Source organism: Engraulis encrasicolus, chromosome 5 (genome assembly GCF_034702125.1).
Source record: "Engraulis encrasicolus isolate BLACKSEA-1 chromosome 5, IST_EnEncr_1.0, whole genome shotgun sequence".
Lineage (NCBI taxonomy): Eukaryota > Metazoa > Chordata > Actinopteri > Clupeiformes > Engraulidae > Engraulis > Engraulis encrasicolus.
The window spans coordinates 4082486-4103594 of NC_085861.1; the positions used below are offsets into that span (position 1 = coordinate 4082486).

The window sequence follows — 21109 nt, forward strand, 5'->3', positions numbered from 1 at the left end:
AATTACCATATCATAGGACTATGTGATATTATGAACACCATGTCAATTCCGTCCTTTTCCTCTCGTGATAAAAAGAATTTCAGAATGACAGTCTATTCATTCATTGTATGAACAACCTGTTAGTATTGTTTGTTATATCGTGGCAGTGACATTTTGTACCATTCTCATCAACGACACATCCTCCTTGCCACTACAAAAACACACACTTATGTTAGAAATCATAGCCTACATTGTTCTTTATAGACTGCAAACACGGTATGGGTAGGACTAATTCTACAAACTGCCGGAAACAAAAATACAATTTGAAAACCAGTTACATAGAAGATTATTTAAAAATATTAGGGCTGGGACAAATTTTATACCATTTTTTAAGAGGCTTTGAAGTTAATTAATCGAATTAATCGCATTTTAATCGCATATAAATATCTGACTTGGATTTTGTATAATGACAATGAACAAGCTTAATCTAAAAATATTGTTCATTTTTAAAAGAAGAGAGAACTCTTCTCAATTTCTGCAAACTGTTCACCATGAGGCGAAATGCTGCCCTCCCCACTGGTCTAATCCAGAACTATGTAGCTATATTATAGTGCGATTAAAATGAGTTTTTGTTTTTAATCGCATTCATTTTTGTGTGATTAATTAATCGAAATGAATGCATTAATGTCCCAGCCCTAAAAAATATATTTATAAAAAACAAAGGACAATCAAGTCCCACAGTAATTTAGATGTAGCTTCTTTATTATGGAAAATATTATTCATATGATACGTGAGTGGTGGTTGTCCCCACTATAGAAGAAATGTTTTTGTTTTTTGCAAAAAAAATGCTGTCCCAGATTTTCACGTCATTACTGAAACCTTTTACACTTATGCTCATAATATGACATGCTGAGTTGATTCGCAATATCCATTTGAAGTACCGGTATACAGTAAATGCATGAGCAAGTTTGAAAATCATCAGAAAATCCTTAAAGAAGATCACTACCGATCACAGAGTATTTTTTTTGTTTTTACCAATGTTTTGATGATATGAGCTATGGTAGATAGAATATGTTTTTGTATTCTGAAAGCATTTTTTTTTTTTTTACGATTTTAACGAATATATGAGTCTGGAATGTGCATCAGTATCTTTATGGTAATCACAGGAAAATGTTCTAAAAATGCAATTAATTTGACAATCTTCTCTTTGCGTGGAGTTAACAAAAGATTTTCAAATGATTATTACCAAGACACCAGCGTTAAAAAAAACCTAAAACATACATTTAGAAGATCAACGAAAATAAAAATCAGAATATTGTACATTTTCCTAATGCCACAGTGTTTCGGTAGTGACAAATTTAGGGAGAGAAACAATAGTTTTATAGAAAAAATGTATAGAATCGCCCACATTCTTGGACCACAAACATTATTGGTCTATGGGTTAAACTCATTGACACAGACTGGTTACATTTTTCTGCCAACTGGTGTTGGCCCTTATCAGTATTGGTCAATATAATTTGAAGATGTTCTAGTCTTACAGGGATTTTCATGAAGAAGAAAATGCAGAGGACTATATGAAGTAATGATTACATGCCAGGTGTGTCATTACATAATGTAGGCTAGGCCTTTTGTGGCACCTCTGGAAAGCTAAACTGTAGTTACTGCTTCATACCTAAGTAATAGACAATGAGCTTTAATTGCAATCAAGAGGACAAACTGTTCTAACAGAGAGAACTTAAAGAATCTCTGGTTCTAACTTACCTTGTGACAGTTGTTTACCACCAAGTCAGAATGAGCTTCTTGTGTCGTGCCTTGCTACTAATGTACAGCACCAGTTCCACACGTATGAGATTTCATTGTGGTCGTGTGGCTGGCAGTGTTGCCAGATTGGACGGGTGCCCGCCCAATTGGGCTACTTGGGATGAGCGTAATTTGTTGAATTTGGGCGGAATTTAGCGCATTTTGGCTGTTTTTGAGAACCTTTTGGGCGGGATTTGGTCAGACACACCTGGCAACACTGGAGGATGGCACATATCTTCTAGGGTAGTAAACGACAGACTGTGTTTCCTGCCTAGTTCATGGAAAACATGTCAATGTGGTTATTGAGGTGACCTTTTTACACTGCACTGGTTTCAGTCAAACTCATGCAAGTTGCAAAAGGTGTACAAAGGGTACAGTATTAGTATGATCAAGTAGGTAGCAGGCTTCACTCAGGTTTCTTGATAACCTTTAAGGGTGCTGTCCCAAATGAATACTTAGAATCAAAGAAAAGGTGGGCGCACCTTGCATCAATTTTTTTCTTTTTTCTTTATTTTTTGTGCACAGACGCGTTTCGGCGTGTGACTTCCTCAGTGTGCAACCCACTGAGTGGTTGCACACTGAGGAAGGCACATGCCGAAACGCGTCTGTGCACAAAAAATAAAGAAAAAAGAAAAAAATTGATGCAAGGTGCGCCCACCTTTTCTTTGATTCACAGTATTAGTATGCCAATCCATACCATCACGCCAATACCATTTATTTTTCAATCTTGGCATATGAATTACAGTCAAACCCCTGCCCCAGCACCACCAATTTGAGGAACACGGATACGATTTACACTTGTCAGTGCAAATGGCAGGCCTGTAGTGTGCAGAGAACCATTTAGCAGAAATGAAGACCACATTGGGGGAAAAAACAGCAGAGGGGCGAGGGGCCTAGCCTATATATCGTTCAGATTCCTTTTCTATGTCATTTTATCTAGTCCAATAGTAATGCTGAGAAAACCCTTCAGTTTTACTTCAGAAAAGCTTAGCTTGGTTGTCCCAGGTTGGAAGGATGAAGTGACCTGTACTGAGTGTGCACTGAGTCTGACAAGAAATGTCCATGAGAATGCAGCTCGTGTTCATAACTAGCCTGGTAAACCAGCGCCACCCACTGGACTGCCGAAAATGTTCAGCTGCGAGTGGGTCTGGCCTCGGATCTGAGAACGTTTTGAATAGAGATGCACCGGATCCTGATTTTTAGGATCCTGCCGGATACCGGATCCACTGCATCCTGCCGGATCCGGAACCGGATACCGGATCCTACGAAAGGGTTGAAACACATAGCCAACTCGCACACGTAGACCCTTTTTATTACGTTGCCGTAAACTATTTTTAAGACTCACTGGCTTACTGCCACACTTCCTTAAACGGCCGCTTCCAAAGGGCTTTCACTCCATGTAGCGATTGGGGTTGTGAAAGACTGACTGAAAAGCCTAGGCTACGTAAAAAGTAGAGATGCCCCAGATCCTGATTTTTAGGTAACTGCCGGATACCGGATCCACTGCTTAAGATCCTGCCGGATCCGGATAGTCTGAAAAACCCTATTATCCTGCCAGATCCGGAACCGGATCTTGGATCCTGTACATCTCTAGTTTTGAACACTGTGCCCTGAGTCTGGCAAACCCAATTCCAACGCAGAGATTTGTTTTGAATCAAAGCGGGCAGGGTTTTGAGGGAGTGATGACGAATCTTGCAACACCGTTGGGAAAGCACATCAACGGCAAAGATTGACAGTGCCGGTACGGTTTGAAAAAACAACAGGTTGTTCTCATCAACAATCTTCGGAGGTATCGTTCATCGGGGCCAGACTAAATTACTCCGGTCTCACATTAGGCTGGTTTATCAGGCTAGTTCATAACGTCTTCTTCACCCTCTACTGTCAAAATAATAGTGCGGTATGGATGCAGCTTTGGGAGGAGTCTGCACACTGATATCAAACAAACTCTCTTTTATCTTAGTCATTCCCTAATACTATGCATTCAGCTTAACACACTGGTCAAACCCACATAGTTTACCTAACTTACTTAGGCTACTTACTATGGCCAAATCCATGTCGTATTGTATTCCATTACAAGCTGTTTATTAAAGGAAACCACCGCTGATTACCTGTATGTGCTTGTTTCTCCACTACAATAAACCAGTTGAGATTTAGAGATTTCTAAAATCAATCACAAAATCTCTTTGCTTATTGTTAATCCATTTAATCATTTATTCCTGTGGATCTGGTCGAGGACCTCTATCCATTAGAAATAATTGAATCGCAATATCACAGACCATAATAGCCAAACAATGCTAGTAGCCATCTACTGCCAGACTGAATGCTACAAGAGACACATCTAGAGACTGGCTGTAAAACATTCAGAACACTTTGTTCAAAGAAGTTCATAAAGAAAAACAAGTGTCTAGCCCTAAAAAGTATTTTGTTTAAATACATACGATCTTATTTTTATTAGTTCATCATAAAAAGATCCGTTTTCAGTCTTTCAAAGAAAATCAGAGGCAGATACAACACAATGGATGGCCCCACCCAGGCTGTGGTTTACAAATATACCATCAGAATATGTATTGTGGAATAAATGAACAAATAAAAATGCTTTTTATTAGGAAGGAACTGACATTACTACATATATAGCACATGGCATGAAATGTCACTGATTCTTGTCAGCACCAGACACAATTAAGAGTTTAAAAAAATATTTTGTATTAAAATGCAGAATTGTTTTGATAATTCTACAGCATTGAAAATACATATTGTAAAAATATGCATATAAAAACATGCAAAACACATAAAACTCCCTCTGACGCATGCTGACACCAATCTGTCGGTGGTGACAGGGGGTCTTATTCATTAAATTGAATTGCGCTGGTTAACCCATTTTAGCCTGATGCTGCGTAGACACAGTTTGACCTTTGGCACCTGGAGCGACACATATGTTGCATTCAGGCTCTTGAGATTTGCGTTTTTCACTGAAAATGTTGGCATGTTAGAGTTGAATGAACACATTCATGAACTCATTCAAGTTTTTATGTACCTTAAGTAGCCTACTGTACCTTTGTGTAACATACCCTTGATCATTACCTGGATTTATTTTGTTCATGGAAATGTAATTGTTTTTCAACATAATTAGCACTTTTATGGGTGGGACATGTTTTGCCAAACTTTCAAGAATCAGTGATGTACAGACGTAGTTTCTCCTTTCATTTTCCAAATTTCCTTTTCAAGCAACAATGTTTCCTCTGAAAATCAGAGCGGGGGTGAAAGAATACAATTGCTACGTTTACATGATGTTTTTAATTCTGAATTAATAATTCCGAATTAAATAGTTGTGTTTACTTTGATCTTTCATTTAATTCTGAATTGCTAAGTGTTTACATGATGTTTTCAAAGCGGAATTAAGCTTTATTCAGAAATCAGTGAGTTCATTCTGAATTAAATATGTCATGTAAACGTAGCAAATGTTACCATCATCTGAACCTGCACACAGGAAGCCAGTGGTGGGGCACAGGGAGGAGGATGGAGCAGGTCTCAGATCAGGGCAGCACAAAGATGGAGGACAGGGGCACCAGCAGGAGCAGCAGGGAGGAGGATGGAGCAGGTCTCAGATCAGGGCAGCACAAAGATGGAGGCCAGGGGCACCAGCAGGAGCAGGAGGGTCTTCCCAACTCTCCCAGCGCTGCTCCTCCCCTCTGCCCCAAGACTGTTGCTCCCCCCTGGCCCAGGAGCGTTGCACAGATCCCCTTTACAGCAGTAGAACCTCATCTGGCATTCACCCCGGCGCTGGATACAATTTTTGATTCTAATGTCACCCCTTCCATATCCTAAAAGCACACAGATGCATCAGTACCGTACAAGTTGAGATTTCTGTGATATCAGTAATACAGAAAACTCTGATACTCATGTGTAGTTGCTTACTCACCTGCTTTAACACAGTCCTTATTTTCTGGACAGCTCCATATTATGGTTCGGTAACACCACAGGGGATCTGCGAATAAACAGAATACAGAGTGTACAGTATATCAGAGAGAGAGAGAGATCCACATATGTTAATACATGGGTCTCCAATGTTTTTCAGGGCAAGGACCCCCAAACTGATGGGAAGCGGGAGAAGGGACCCCTGAATCACAATTGCGTTTTCTATTAATTTCAGCTGATGTCATTAGTAGGATGTTGTGTGCTTACTCCAACATACAGGGCTGCACTGGCCATCTGGCATAGCAAGCATTTCCCGGTGGGCTCCACACCCCCGTGGGCCTCTATTTTCAGAAATGTAAAATATATATATAATATATGCAGCGCCCATCGGTGAGTCAGTTCTGCACCGCTAATTATGAGGGGCCCCTTAAGCCAAAAGTTCCCAATCCTATTTCTCCCCCTGTACAGCAGTGCTAACATACACAATAATTAGTCTACTACTCAATTTACTCTGTCCATCTTTTGATTTTTTGACATCTAAAATAAATGCACCACAGTAAATACATTACACAAACAACAATATCACAGATCTTATAATGTCAGACAACCACAACAACAATGGAATGATACAAAAAATAAATGAAACAACAACCATAATCATCACTATTTAACAAACATAATTACTATTGACTCTATAGTTCTTCTCACCTTCATCACGGTAGTTCGCATAACTGTCGCACAGATCCCCGTCACAGCAGTACAACTTTGTTTGACATTCGTTCTCGCGAATGGCACAACTCCTATAAGCGACGTCACCATTTGGATATGCTAAAAGCACAACAGTTGAGAATTATGCGATAACAGAAATTCAGAAAACTCTGATGTGATATTTGTGGCTCTGCTGACTCACCTGCTGTGTAACAGCCATAATTGTCATCACAGTTCATTATTGCTAGTTCATGGCCAGAGCGTTGGTTAGAATAGTAACACTGCAGGGCATCTGCGAATTAACAGAATAAGATAAGATAAGATAAGATACACTTTTATTGTGTGTAGAGAGGCATCCACATAGGTTAAGACATATAGGTCTTTGTGATATCTCTCTTATTCCTGACCCCAACGCTTAAAGGGGACATATACTGAGCATAGTTAATATGCTATGTTTGGCTGTTATTTACTTACGTCTTGTATTTAGCATTTGCAGTTTGATGTTTAGGTTTTTGTTTGTCTTTGTATGATAGTCTGTTGTTGTTTGTATGCGTGGGGGTTTATTGTTCTTCGAAAAAAGAAAACTGTACATTTATGTGAAACACTGTCTGAGATCAATTTGCTAAATAGACAAAGTTTAAAAAAAGAATGGCAGGGGTCTCCAGCATTTTTCAGGCAAGGGCCCCCAAACAGGTGAGAAGCGGGAGACCCCGATACAGCAATTGAGTTTTTATGAAATTGAGTACTGTACTGGGGTGAGTTTCTCAAAGGGGAAGTTGTTAGCCTGTTAGCAACTTCGGTAGTTGACAATGGGAAAATGCAATGAAAACAGCAAAGTAGCTACTGTAGTTAGCAACTTTGGTTTTGGGAAATTCACCCCTGTAATGTACTGTATAAACATCACTTTGATGTTGTGCGTTTACTACTTCCATCTCACCCGCTGATTTGTCCATATCAGAACAAAAAAACAAAAATGTGTAATCAATCAAGATTTTTCTGCATTTCAGTGTATGAACTACTGTCGTTATTACCTGCAGTGGGCAGAATGCTGGCCAGGAGGAATATGATGAGTAATGGCATCTTTACAGACATCTCAGTGTGGAGCAGATGTGACTGGGAAGAATTCTGTGTATTGTTCCTGCTTATGGCGAACAACCAAAGGTAAAGCTATGGTCAACTGCCAGAGCTCATGGATACAATGCCATAAGGCGCAAACTTGTACTTTCCCCAATTTTGTACTTTGAAAAGTACAACATAGCATAGGCCTAGTTACAGTTCTGTATCATTTAAAGGGATACTGTCCCATTTTTGGAAATGAGCTTATTTTACACCTCCCCTTGAGTTAAATAATAGGGTTTGGCCGTCTCCTGTACTTTCAACTGTTCTCTGGGTATGGCAGTGCACATTTTACCTCCAAGCTAGCAGTTAACATTGATTCCTATGAGACCAGCTGGCGGCTAACTGGTCTCATAGGACTCAGTGAAAGTATAAGAGAAAGGTAAAACCCTATTATTTAACTCAAGGGGAGGTGTAAAATAAGCTTATTTCCAAAAATGGGACAGTATCACTTTAAGGTACAAGAAAAGGAATAATTTTGCGGTTTCAGATTTGTGCCCTTGTTAACCTCATGTACCGTTATTTCTGAGAATACATGGCAATTTGCTTTGGGCCTATTGTTAACTGTCCAATGCTGGTATACAAATCAATTACATTGCCGTAAACAGATTTACAGTAAGAGCAAAAACTATGGAATCTTACTTCATGTAAATTTTCATGACAAATGATATGACACAAAACATTGGTTACATTTTGAAAACCCAATGGAGATTTTAGAGGAATGTATTCAAACATTTTGGAATTCCTTAAAATATTTTTTAATATCACTGACCAAAACTTTAATGCACATAGGAAAAAGCCTGTTGAGTAACTTGTTTTCCCTCTGTGTGTTTGTAACTGATAAAGACTTGCCATCTTACAACTTTGCGGCAGCAAGCACAGTGAACTTAACAAAAAAAAACAAAAAAAATCCAATTTCCAATTTCTTTCCTAAAATCAGTTGAAATTACTTTTAACCAGAGGTGCCAAAAGTAAAAGTGCATTTGTGGTGTAATTACAACACTAGCACATGGCATTACATAGCTGTTACACCATTTACTGCACTGCACCTAAGGAGATGATAGATAGACTGTGTTGTTACTGAAAAACACTGAAAACCTAACAAGGACCCGCCACAAACTTGATCCAACCAGTGCAGAGTTAGCTCATCGTAAGACAAGTACACGGGTCTCCTTATTTCTCGGATAAGTAACTTGTGTTGGAGGGAAACTGTGTTTCTTTTTTTACTTTTACTTTTGACACCTCTGCTTTTAACTAAATTTAATGCATTATGTTCACTTTTAGTACCTTTAGTACCTTTACCTCCTCTTAATGTATGTTCTCTACAAGTCTTCTGTTGTCCAGTCTTGCACTTTAAATGTGTGTATGAGCACTGTCTATGTCCATACTGTCTTGTGTCCATGTATGAGTACTGTCTATGTCTATACCGTCTATGTCCTTACCTAGATTAGTCTATGTCTGCATGGGAAAGCAAGAAATGTAATTTCAAATTCTTTGTATGACCAGTGCATGTAAAGAAATTGACAATAAAACCTACTTGACTTGACTAGTAACTGCTTTTCTTCAGGATCAGGAAACATTCACTCTTTCATTTGTGACTTATGCCTGACCAGATTACTTTTTTGCTGTTTAACCCATTGACGCCTAAGGCACCTACAAAAAAGAGTGCTGAATGCCTGAGCCCTTTTCAGTCCCTCCAGTTTTTCGCGATTCAGCGATCGCGTGGATTCATGCAAATTCAATGATATTCCGCATAATTTGAACTGAATTTGAATGCATAAACTGAATACTGAATATTTAAAATACCATGAGTTACTGTTTTGTAAAATAAAACAACATTGACTGCTTTATGAAGGAGTGAAACATAATCACTACGAATGCACTCCATTGTGGCTACAATTGCAGCTACAATATTGACTATAACTTATATTTAGGCATGTAGGCCTAGACAGTAGCATATGTACATTAATTATAGGCTACTGTATATATTGCAATCATACTCATATTATTGGTAAATAGTAGTAGAATAAGAATTTTCCACAATACATCCAATACATTCTTATGGCCATAGAAAGTCAATGGTGTGCCAACTTGCCCCCTACACAACAGGACAGCACTCTTGACTGAAATCATGTTCTCCTGTTAGTTAACACCCGACATTACATAATTCCAGTTTTAATATCAAAGTATACCTAGATACCCTGTCTATCACACAGAATATTTTTATGTTTCTATTCCTTACTATTAGCTTTCTAGAACTAATTTAGTGGAAGGTGCCGATTCTTAGTTTGGACATCACAAAAAAGAGAAGTTTCACTCACTGTAAGATTTTATAATCTTGATCACTCTGAATTAGTTGGATTATCTCTATTCAAGATGGGCATCATGTTAGAGTTGAAATTTTGAAGATTGGACCTGTAATAGGCCAGAAAATGAGGGTGTGCCAACTTGCCCCTGTGCCTACTAGCCCCGGTCTCCCCTACCGGTAGGCTATACCCACAAGTATTTTTTCATAACGCGCAGTCCCGTTTTCCCCCGAAGTCGTTCTAAAATATCGACAGAGATTTATGAGTGTCGCGGCCATGATTTTTTTTTACACATTGGACGCACTGGCTTACAAGACGCTCTGGCAGTTTTTGACAATATTTTATTATTCTATTAAATAGGAAGTGTGTTTCTGAATCTCTCTCTCTGCTTAGACTGATTGTGGTTTTCATTTACCAATGTGTCGCCACAAAATCAGACATTTTGACCGCAAAAATCACAAAATCCCAGTGCAAAATGCTGGAGGGACTGCCTTTTTAAGAAAAGCTGCCCTCAGCCTATAAAAACCTAAATATCTCAGCTTCTGAAGCACATAAAAACATGCAATAAGAAGGCATTTAAACGCTAAGACCCTCATCTTTCATTAGAATGTGCTCATTCATCTCAGACAAGCAAAGACTTTTAATAAAGTTGTCTCAAATCTCACGAGCCTGAATGTTGCGTAATGCAGCTCCAGGCGCCAGGGCCAATGTTGCGCAACGCAACATCAGGCATCAATGGGTTAAGAATGACATGGAAGCTTCACTCTTACGCTGAATCTCAAATGGTGCGCTTGTGTACTTCAGTGTTCATGTTTCAGTGTGTATGGCGTTCAGGTACGCACTGAAAGATAGTGTCCGAAGTGCACAAGTGCACCATTCGAGATCCAACTTTAGTCTCTTACACTATAGTAGTTCTTCAATATGGCTAATATGGCTAGTAGACGCCTGTGATTCAAATGGGGCCACCTGAAATGCCTAGGAGGGAATAAATTAATACTAAAAATATATAATAATAATAAATAAATATATATGTATAAATATAATATATTACAATTAATACTCTGAATGCAGAATACAGAATAAAATCTTACACTTTTTGAAATAAATAGTATTAATAGTATTAACTCTTTTTTTTTGGTTGTGAAAAAATGTGTATGGGGTCCCCAGAATTTTGAGAAGTCAAAATGAGGTCTCGGCCAAAAACGGTTGGGAATCGCTGACATACACTGACCTGTGGAAGGGTAAACTTACCGCTGCCCAAGTATAAGTAAAGGACAATGAGCCCTACTTGAATTAAAATGAAGAAGATAAAACTGCTCTAACTTACCTTGTGACAGTTCTTCCCCACCAAGTCAGAATGAGCTTCTTGTGTCGTGCCTTGTTACTAATGTAGCCTACAGCACCAGTTCCACATGTATGTGGTTGCAATGTGGCCTTGTCGTGTGGCTAGCACAATAGCCAGAGACAACAGGACTGCGTCTCGTGTCTAGTTCATGGAAAACATGCCAATGTGGTTATAGGGGTGACCTATTTACACGAGCAATGAAGAAAAAAACGCACACCGATGACCTATTTACACTGGACTGGTTTCAGTCAAACTCATGCAAGTTGCAAAAGGTGTACAAAGTGGTCTGAGGGTGTAGTGTAGATATGAGCATATCAAACCACACCATCATACCAGTACCATTTATTATTAAAATCTTGGTATATGAAAAAAGCTGGAACACTAAAAGAATGACACTTTTCAACATTTTCAGGAACACTTATATGATTGATTGACACTTTTTGGTGTAAATGGCAGGCCTGTAGTGAGCAGCGAATCCTTTTCAAATACTGTAGACCACAATGGAAAAAACACTCCTGAACTGGGCTGAGCTGGGACACAAATTCAGGCCGGGCGTTTTCAGCCAAGATCGGTCCGCCAGGCATTGAGAGAGATAATGAAGTCTGTGGCAAGATTATAAATCATCTATTGTGAACTATTTTTACCACAACAGCCCTCTTAAGCGGTATAAATTTGTTGTTACCAGAATGGCAATGACCAAGTCTTGGTGCATTACTAAAGGCCCTGTGTCACTATGGCAGTTATCTTTTCAAAGATTTTAAGACCTCTAATATGAACTATTTTTATCACAACAGATACATTTGTTGTTACCAGAATGGCAATGACTCAAGTCTTGGTGCATTACTAAAGGCCCTGTGTCATGTCAGTGTCACTATGGTAGTTATCTTTTCAATGACTATTACAGCGTGCCATTGGAGGTACGGCGTGCATTAAGGGGCTACATCTGACTCACATAGAGGTCTGCTGTTGCTGAATAAGAACTGATACCACTACATTGAGGGGAGGAGCAGGCCAAAATCATCAACAGTCCACTGGGCAAATGCCCTTTATACCTTATGGCCAGTGCAGCCAAGCTTGTGGCAGAGAGGCCTAGTGCCACACACACACACGCACACACACAAACACACACAGCCACGCACGCACGCACGCACGCACGCACACACACACACACACACTTGATTACTTTTATTTGGACCCAAGAGACAAGCATTAAGGTACAAGATCCAAATATTTTGGAATAGGCTATTGACAGGCTGGCAGATTTTAAAAGACTTACACACTTACTTATGCCAACATTGTTGTTACAAAAGATGATACATCATTCAAGGATAAACATAACATCTTCGTCTCCATATTTGCATGCTACCTATTATAGCTGAAACAGAGCACAATTTTGCCAGTGTTGTTGCGCTCCCTTTCTGCAGTCCCGCAATCTGCAGCCGTCTGACAACATTCTTATGTATGTGGGCTAAGCTACCAAAAATTAGGACTATTAATTTGCATTGATATCCAAGCTGGAGGATGTGTTCCTGTAATGGTTGGTAGCTCAGTAGCTTGGAATAATAGCAGGTGTCCAATAAGCACAGAATTATCTGAAGTGTTTACCATTACAATGTCTGGAGTATTTGGGATGTTTTTAAAATAGTCATTATCAACATCATGGTTATGGTTAAACCAGTCCATTTTCACAGTATTGTGTAGGAAAAAATTGCAGTCATATCCAATGTTAACGTTTTTCAAGTCTTTTGCAACCAGACTGACAAGGCGGTCGTGCCTGGCCACATACTGTCCTTTGTAATAATGGCATCCATTTACAATGTGGGCTACAGTTTCATTCTCGTGACCATGTGTAAGCCATATGCAATTTGGGTTGAATTGTGAGGGGTTGTTGCCAAATTGTATCTAGTTGGGAGGCATTGTAGTCTTGCTTTGATTACAAAAATGAGGATTTCTTCTGATATGGACTTGTTTTTTAGGACAGAATGTTATACTGACTGGTCAGCAGATTGAAGGTGCGCTAACTTCCCCAGTAATTTTAGACTTTTCCAATGTTGCACATTTTGTTCTTGTTTGTGATGTAGGAGGGAATGTCTAATGTTCTTAATTTGTAGTTGGCAGGGTGAGGTATTTGAATTCAAAACCACCAGGGTGGATATCTGATGATTAGATACGTCTTCTAGCGCTACGGCTGTTCCATCGGGTCCCAACCAGTTGAGTTCTACTCCTGTGCGTTGGCAAAGGTCGTTTAGATCAATCCAGTCAGAGTGCACGACAAATCCCGCCGCCTTGATGTCCAATTTTCTGTTTTGTTTCAGTCTGAACCCGAGGAACTGGGGCTCATTTGTGGAGGCAGCAGGTATTTTGCGTCGCTGTAGATGTAGGAGAAGCGATTCACGTGACAGCTGTCTGACTGCTGGGTCGTCGTTGTTCAACATGTTGATCAGATGGGCAATCTTAACAGAGGTGTAAAGCCATTCAATATTTGGGACGCCTCGGCCCCCAATTCTGCGCGGTTGGTGAATAATGTCCTGTGTAGTATGACTGTTAAGTCCAAGCCATTTTATAACATGGTCAGCGTCTGCTGTGCGATGTGGACGTTAGGGAAAAGGTGCTGGATTTTAGCTACGGCTATGACACTAATTGCTTCAATTTTCATCATGATGGGGAGGGGAGAAGACGCACGCACGCACACACGCACACACACACACACACACACACACACACACACACACACACACACACACACACACAGACACACACACACACACACACACACACACACACACACACACACACACACACACACACACACACACACACACTTTAGGCTACATAAAATATGTGCTCAGTTGCTTTGTTGCAATCTCTTTCTTCTGTGGAAAACCTGTTAGGCCAAACCTGTTCCACCTCAGTGCTGCAGTGAAGCAATGTGTGCATGTAGTCAATACGAGGTGACAACAACAACAGCCCAATGTGCTTTAGTTAGTTAGCATTCTTGTTAGTCTTTCCTCACTCTCTCAATCACCTCATATCAGGAGCTGTTAAAGGTAGAGATGCACTGGATCCAGGATCCGGTTCCGGATCCGGCAGGATAATAGGCTTTCTCACAGGGTCCACGTCCGGCAGGCTCTTAAGCAGTGGATCCGGTATCCGGTAGGATCCTAAAAATAAGGATCTGGTGCATCTCTCGTTTTTACGTAGCCTGATGGAGTAGTAGAGGTAGTGTTGCCACATGTCCAGGTTTTTCCTGGATTGTCCCGGTTTTTATGGTCTGTCCCGGTAAATTCCTGGACTGTCCCGATTTTTTATGATGCACAGCTTCATATTAACCCATTGAAATAAACACATATCATTAATGATTCGTGCTCGCGCATCAATGCGTCCAGAATTATTACCACTGAAATGTGGCAACCCTAAGTAGAGGTTAAATGCGGGGTACCACAAGGAAGTTGTTTGGGCCCGTTAATGTTCTCCATCTTCACCAATGACCTTCCATTTACTATAAAAGATGCCAAAGGCTGCAATGTATGCAGATGACCCAACAGTGTATGGCATCCACCAAATACACATCAGCTCTCACAGAGATGAAAACAGTGATTAGTGCCTCGGTTCTGAGTCAGGTGGACTACTGTAACATAGTATGGTCTAATAAATGTATGTAGAACACATCTAGCTACACTTCAGGTAGTGCAAAACAAGGCAGCAAGACAAGTCCTCCAATGCTCACAATACACCAGCATTATATGCACTTTTCTTTACACTGGCTAAAAGTTGAGGATATATTTAGGTTAGGTTAGGTTAGGTTAGGTTAGGTTAGGTTTCTTTATTAGTCTCCACGAAGGAGAAATTTGCTTTGGAGACAGGGAGGTTGCAGCATCATAAAAAACACATAGAACACATAGGACACATGACACCAACACAGAAAAACAAACAACAGTAAAACAATAGAAGAAAAACAGTGACTTTATAGTGACTTTATTGACCTTAACACGGGCAATTTAAGATAATAAACCCCCTCTGAAACAACATAGCAGATTCTGTATAGCTTCTAACACTCATATTTATAATACAAGGTCTGCAACGACAGGAGCATTTGTAGTACCCTCTGCTAACACTAATGCCCTACTGTAGCGAACACTGGGATACAGAGCAATCACTGGATGGAACAGTATGCCAACTTTTATCAGAGAAATATGTTCTAAATCCAGTTTTAAAAAAATAAATCAATAAAAAAAAAACAAGTTAAGACACTTTTAGGAAATAGTTATTTTTAAGATGGTTGATATTGATAAATTGATATTTATTAGCAGATTGCAGTCAATTGTGTATTTTGAAGGTCTTTTGCTTCTATACTGTAATATGTTGTTGTATTGATTCTTTGCATAATCTTTAGTTGCAATTTTTAATACTTTTAGTTGTAACTTTTAATAATGGGGATCCAACAAAAACAAGATAAACAAGCGATGTGTTCATGTAAACAGTACATAATACATGTAAACAGTACATATGCTATATGAGCTCATATCAGGAGCTGTGATTTCATAGTAGGCCTGGGTATTAAAAAGCTATCGGTGGTACATTCCCTGCATCTGCTTAAAGAGTAACATCAGACAGTCCTGCATTGTACTGTACTGCAATGTACGGTAACGTAGGCTACTGTACTGTACTGTACTGCAATGTACCGTAACGCAGGCTACTGTACTGTACTGTATCACACTGCTGTACTGTGCTGTGGCTGTGCTGCAATGTCAAGTACTGTATATTCATGGATTATAAAGTGGAAACTAAATATAAAATCAAAAATATAAGCTAAGACACACATTTTATTTATTTACATTTAATGTAAAAAAAATCTGACAGTCTCCAATTCAATGCCATATGCAGGCTCCTGAGTAGTTATTTTATTTGTCAGGTTTGGGGCAGATCTTGACCTCTCCTCCTCAGGCCCTCAGCTCTTGTCCTCTCCTCCTCAGGCCCTCAGATCTTGACCTCTCCTCCTCAGGCCCTCAGCTCTTGCTGTAAGCAGGAGGCTCCACGGTGGGTGGGAAGGCAGCAGGTGTCTGGAAAAGGAATACACAGGAAGGAAGCAGGTTGATCTACAGTAGTATTTCTCAACGGGGGCCATACAGCCCCCCAGGGGGCTTTAGGGAGCCCTGGGGGGGGGGGATACAGTTGAGAGAGGATGGTGCTTAGTTGGCATAGGGAGTATTAGTCCACTGAAATATTTAAATAGTAATGGGGGCGTTGGCAGGCTCAGGATGTGGTCGAGGGGGATGCCCAGGAGGCGTTTGTTCAAAAAAGGTTGAGAACCACTGATCTACACCCATACATTTATTATTTTCGCCAGAAGGTTATGTTTTGCCCGCCGTGTATTTATTTGTGAATATGTCTGTCTGTTTGTTTGTACTTCGTATAACTCAGACAGAACTGAGCCGATTTTTATGAAATTTAGTGAGATGATTGGTCATGACCCAAGGAACAATTGATTAGTTTTGGGCAGAGCCATCTAATAACAGAGTTGCGCAAACCGGGGACCAGGAAGTCGGTTGGTGATGTGATTCGCGTAGATTAAAATGTTTCTTAACAGTAAACTTCTGTTCGTTGGAAACTAACACAGAACCATCACATACCAAACAAAGATTAAGTACAAACAAATTACACGACCTTTACCACATTTTCTGTGTTATACCGCCACCTCCTGGAACTAAGTAACTTCTAATAGAACTAAAGTCAATGGGGATTTCCATGTTAACTCTCCGTGAGGCTCCATGAGAGCCGCCATTGCTGTGGAAAGATTGGTCCATAGAGGTCTATGGGAGTGGCGTAACTCTGTTATTAGATGGCTCTGGTTTTTGGGAGTGATTGGGTCAAAGGTCAAGGTCAAAATGTTTGTTTGTACTTCGTATAACTCAGACAGAACTGAGCCGATTTTTATGAAATTTAGTGGGATGATTGGTCATGACCCAAGGAACAATCGATTAGTTTTTGGGAGTGATTGGGTCAAAGGTCAAGGTCAAAATGTTTGTTTGTACTTTGTATAACTCAGACAGAACTGAGCCGATTTTTATGAAATTTAGTGAGATGGTTGGTCATGACCCAAGGAACAATTGATTCGTTTTTGGGAGTGATTAGGTCAAAGGTCAAGGACAAGGTCACGAAAAGGTCAAAAACGTAAATTGAGCAGATTTTTATGAAATTTAGTGGGATGATTGGTCATGACCCAAGGAACAATCGATTACTTTTTGGGAATGATTGGGTCAAAGGTCAAGGTCACGAAAAGGTCAAAAACGTAAATTCAGCCGATTTTTATGACATTTAGTGGGATGATTGGTCATGACCCAAGGAACAATCGATTACTTTATGGGAGTGATTGGGTCAAAGGTCAAGGTCACGAAAAGGGAAAAAACGTAAATTGCGCCGATTTTCATGAAATTTACTGGGATGATTGGTCATGACCCAAGGAACAATCGATTACTTTTTGGGAGTGATTGGGTCAAAGCTCAAAGCCAAGGTCACGAAAAGGTCAAAAACGTTTTTCTTTGCCAAGCACTATATGCCAGAACAACGTGTGCATGCTGAATTGAATAAGAGGTCAAGACTGGGCCAAAAATGTAATATTATGATATTCCAGTCCGATTTAAATGAAACTAACACCAAAATTTGGAGAATGTTATGCCCCACACTCTGAAGATGGCCAGAAAAAAATAAGTGGCGTAGGCGAAGGTTTGCGCTCTACCGAGTGCCCATTCTAGTTTAACAATAGATGGTGGCACGTATGCGGATATTTTTAAATGTGGATTTAAAAAAGAAAAAGAAAATCTTTTATGTATATCTGTAAACACAACATATGGATAAAAATAAAATGGAAACTCAATTGTGATAGGTAGGCTAGCTTACACTTAAGTCCCCTGAAAGGAACAGTCAGCCCTTTTTTTGATTTTCACATAATTGCAGTATTTCCATAGCCTCGCGCCCCATCCTACGTACTCCCGCCAAGACACTTGGCTCCGCACTACGTCTGGTACCTGTCCTCTGTGGAGCGATGTTGACCGGTAGGATTTTCACCGGTGTTCTGACAAACGTCCCTACATTGTAATTTTATCTTATTTAGGATGTTCTGTCAGACATGTCTGTTAAACGGTCCTACATCGCCATAGATAGACGTCAGACATGTTTGTTCAACAACTTAGAAGTTAAATCCTGATTTTTCCGAAAATGCCCTTCCTGCTTCCTGCAATCGCGTCAGATCAAACAAAGACCAGACCATGAATACGAAATGGAAATGGTAGTATTATGGGATGGTCAGGACCAGGCTAGTATTTCCAAGTATTACTCATGAATGTGCATATAATTTTCTTCTCAGTGTTTTCAGTAGGCCTACTTAGATGTATTGGTATCAGAATTATTAGCACATCTTAGCATAATCACTGGAAGTGAATGGGAGGATCAAGCATCAAGGCACAAGTGATCACAGGACGGCATTAATGTAAATAGCTGTTTTGCATGAATTTTACATTCATTTTAGAGTACTTTATAAGTTCATTTGATGATGTTTTGTTTGTTCCTATAGACTTGCATTGTTATGCATAGATTTGGGTATACTGTTAAACTAGGCAATGCAAACACATACAGAATATCCTATTATATTTTACCGGGACGTCCAGTACATATGAGCAATTTCTTGAAATTAGGTGGATTCTGTTTTTTTGTAAGGGTTTTTTTAACACTCTGTTTATGTGTAGGCCTAAACGAGAGGCAGAGACTGATGTGTTTCCAAAAATATCCATATCTGTGTAAACAGCCTCTAATGTTCCTGGTGTACCTGAGAGGTGGCCAGTGGAGTAGCAGACAGGTGGACAGGAAGGGGAGGAGCCCTGGTTGGGAAGGTACATCACCTGCGGAAAAGAAGACAGCAGTTATAATATCACTCTAAAACCTATTTGCTGTGAATGTCATGAGCTAATATCGTGGTGGCGTGGACGAATGGAGATGCACCTCCCTATCAAATATATTGTAAGATCTTTCCCTTTTGATGCGCTGATGACCTGTGATATTCATCAGCTGTTTTCAAATCATGTAAGCCATCATCTGCTGTCTCAATGTAAATGGGTAGTGAAATGATATGAAAAAAACAAAGGAAATACGCCCTACGCGCTCCTAATTTGACAATCCGGTGCAACCAGAGCAGTGTGTTACATGTATCTTGAAATGTCCATGTGCGCACTATTTGCATTTATGTAAGTAAATTGACACATCAATTTCCCTCTGGGAATCAATAAAGTTTATCTACTCTAAATCCCCATGGTATCAGGGTGGTAGCCAGGCCGTGCCCTCCTAGTGACGCAACAGCTTGACTACCAGTCAGGTCAGAGTCAATGCAAGTACTTTCTGAGTTCACGCAAATACGGGGACACCTCCGACTTTGTTGGGAAGCAAACAAACATTAGCAACCAAGGGAGGCCAATTTAGGAAATGCCGTTTGGAAAATGTTAATTGTTATGCTCTTGGTCAGACCAAGTCTCGAAGAAATTTGAAAATCGATGATAATCAGGCTATCAGGGTGGTACCCTGCGTGGCAGCCACTGCCGCCACGGGTGTGTGTATGGGTGAATGTCAGGCATACATTATAAAGCACTTTGAGTGCCAGAAGGAGTGGACTTAAGGTAGTCCATTTACCATTTATACACGTGTTAATTGACTGTGGCACGTCTTGATCAGATGCAACCAGATTATTTCACTTTTTGACAACTGACTTTTATTATTTGTTGGTTCAGTCTTTACCTGAGGGTTCAGTGAAGCAGCAGCCTGATGGGTGGTTGGAATCGCCTGGCTTGACATGTATCTCACCTGCTACAAAACCAAATACAAACAAGTGATAATAACAAACCGTCAATTGACTGCCTGTGACAGATGTGGACAGTAGGGGGTGCTATTGGACGGATTTGGTTTACAGTAACACTCACTCACCTGAGTATCGGTGCAGCAGGTGGCTTTACAGGCAAAGGCTGACACACAAATGGAGACACTGAACTGCAGCAGTGACAACACCAGCATCACACCAGCAATACCCAGTGCCCTGCTCTGTGGTAGGGGAGGAAACACAAATACATTATTACTTGTTACATTATTAGAACTTTTACAGCTGTGGAGGACAGTGACGAGGGTCATTTATGTATCTGTACTTTTACTGAGAACTTTTAGTTGTTTAGACTTAATAAAGAATAACTATAATAAATAATAATAAAAAATAAAAAAAACCTGATTTTGAAAATGCAGAATATGTTGTTGATGGTTAAATATTCATGTAGATAAAGATGTGTAGTTTTCAGGGATGTAAAAATATAGGCTCCAGGTAAAAAGGCATTTTTAACAAATTAACATGTTTACCTTCACACCTAGATTTTCGTCAACTCCGTCAGACACAAGAAAAGTTCATAATTAAATTATTACAATAGTCCAACAAGAATCTTTAGCTCTGATTTGTATTGTAATGATACTTAGTTACATAGATGTACAATAATATCTAATATATATATATATTTAAATTTTAATTTAACCCTATCCAGAACGGGGGGGGGGGGGGGGGGGGGGGGGGGGGGTTGGCTAAAAGTGCCCGCACCAACATTGATGTCGTATAATTCCTTAACGACTTCAGCTATGACTACGAAACTTTGTGACTTTTCCTAACATTTAGTTGGCTACAGTTAGGTACCGAAAGATTAGGTTTATCATTTTTGCTGTTGACATGGCAACGGTTTTCTGACAGGTATGTCTGACAAAAAATCACTTCACCATATCTATGACGCCATATATTTTCATATTGTTTTGTTATTTCCATTGGCATCAGACAACTTTGTGAGCATTTAAGTGGTTTGAAGCAGAAAATCATTAAAATTTAAGTGCATTACCTAAATTAGTTGGAAAATCCATTATGGCGAGA

General features: G+C 39.8%; 1 protein-coding gene across 1 annotated transcript in view; it reads right to left on the reverse strand.

Annotated features, from left to right (window-relative positions):
• Positions 1-16167: 16167 nt before the first annotated feature.
• Positions 16168-21109, reverse strand: part of LOC134448762 (membrane-spanning 4-domains subfamily A member 4A-like) — a 41966-nt gene continuing 37024 nt past the window's right edge. Inside the window, exons 6-8 of the mRNA XM_063198419.1 lie at positions 19951-20019; positions 18992-19064; positions 16168-16229 (exon numbers count right to left, since the gene is read on the reverse strand). Coding sequence (XP_063054489.1) covers positions 16168-16229; positions 18992-19064; positions 19951-20019 — 204 coding nt within the window. The remainder of the gene's footprint in view (positions 16230-18991; positions 19065-19950; positions 20020-21109) is intronic.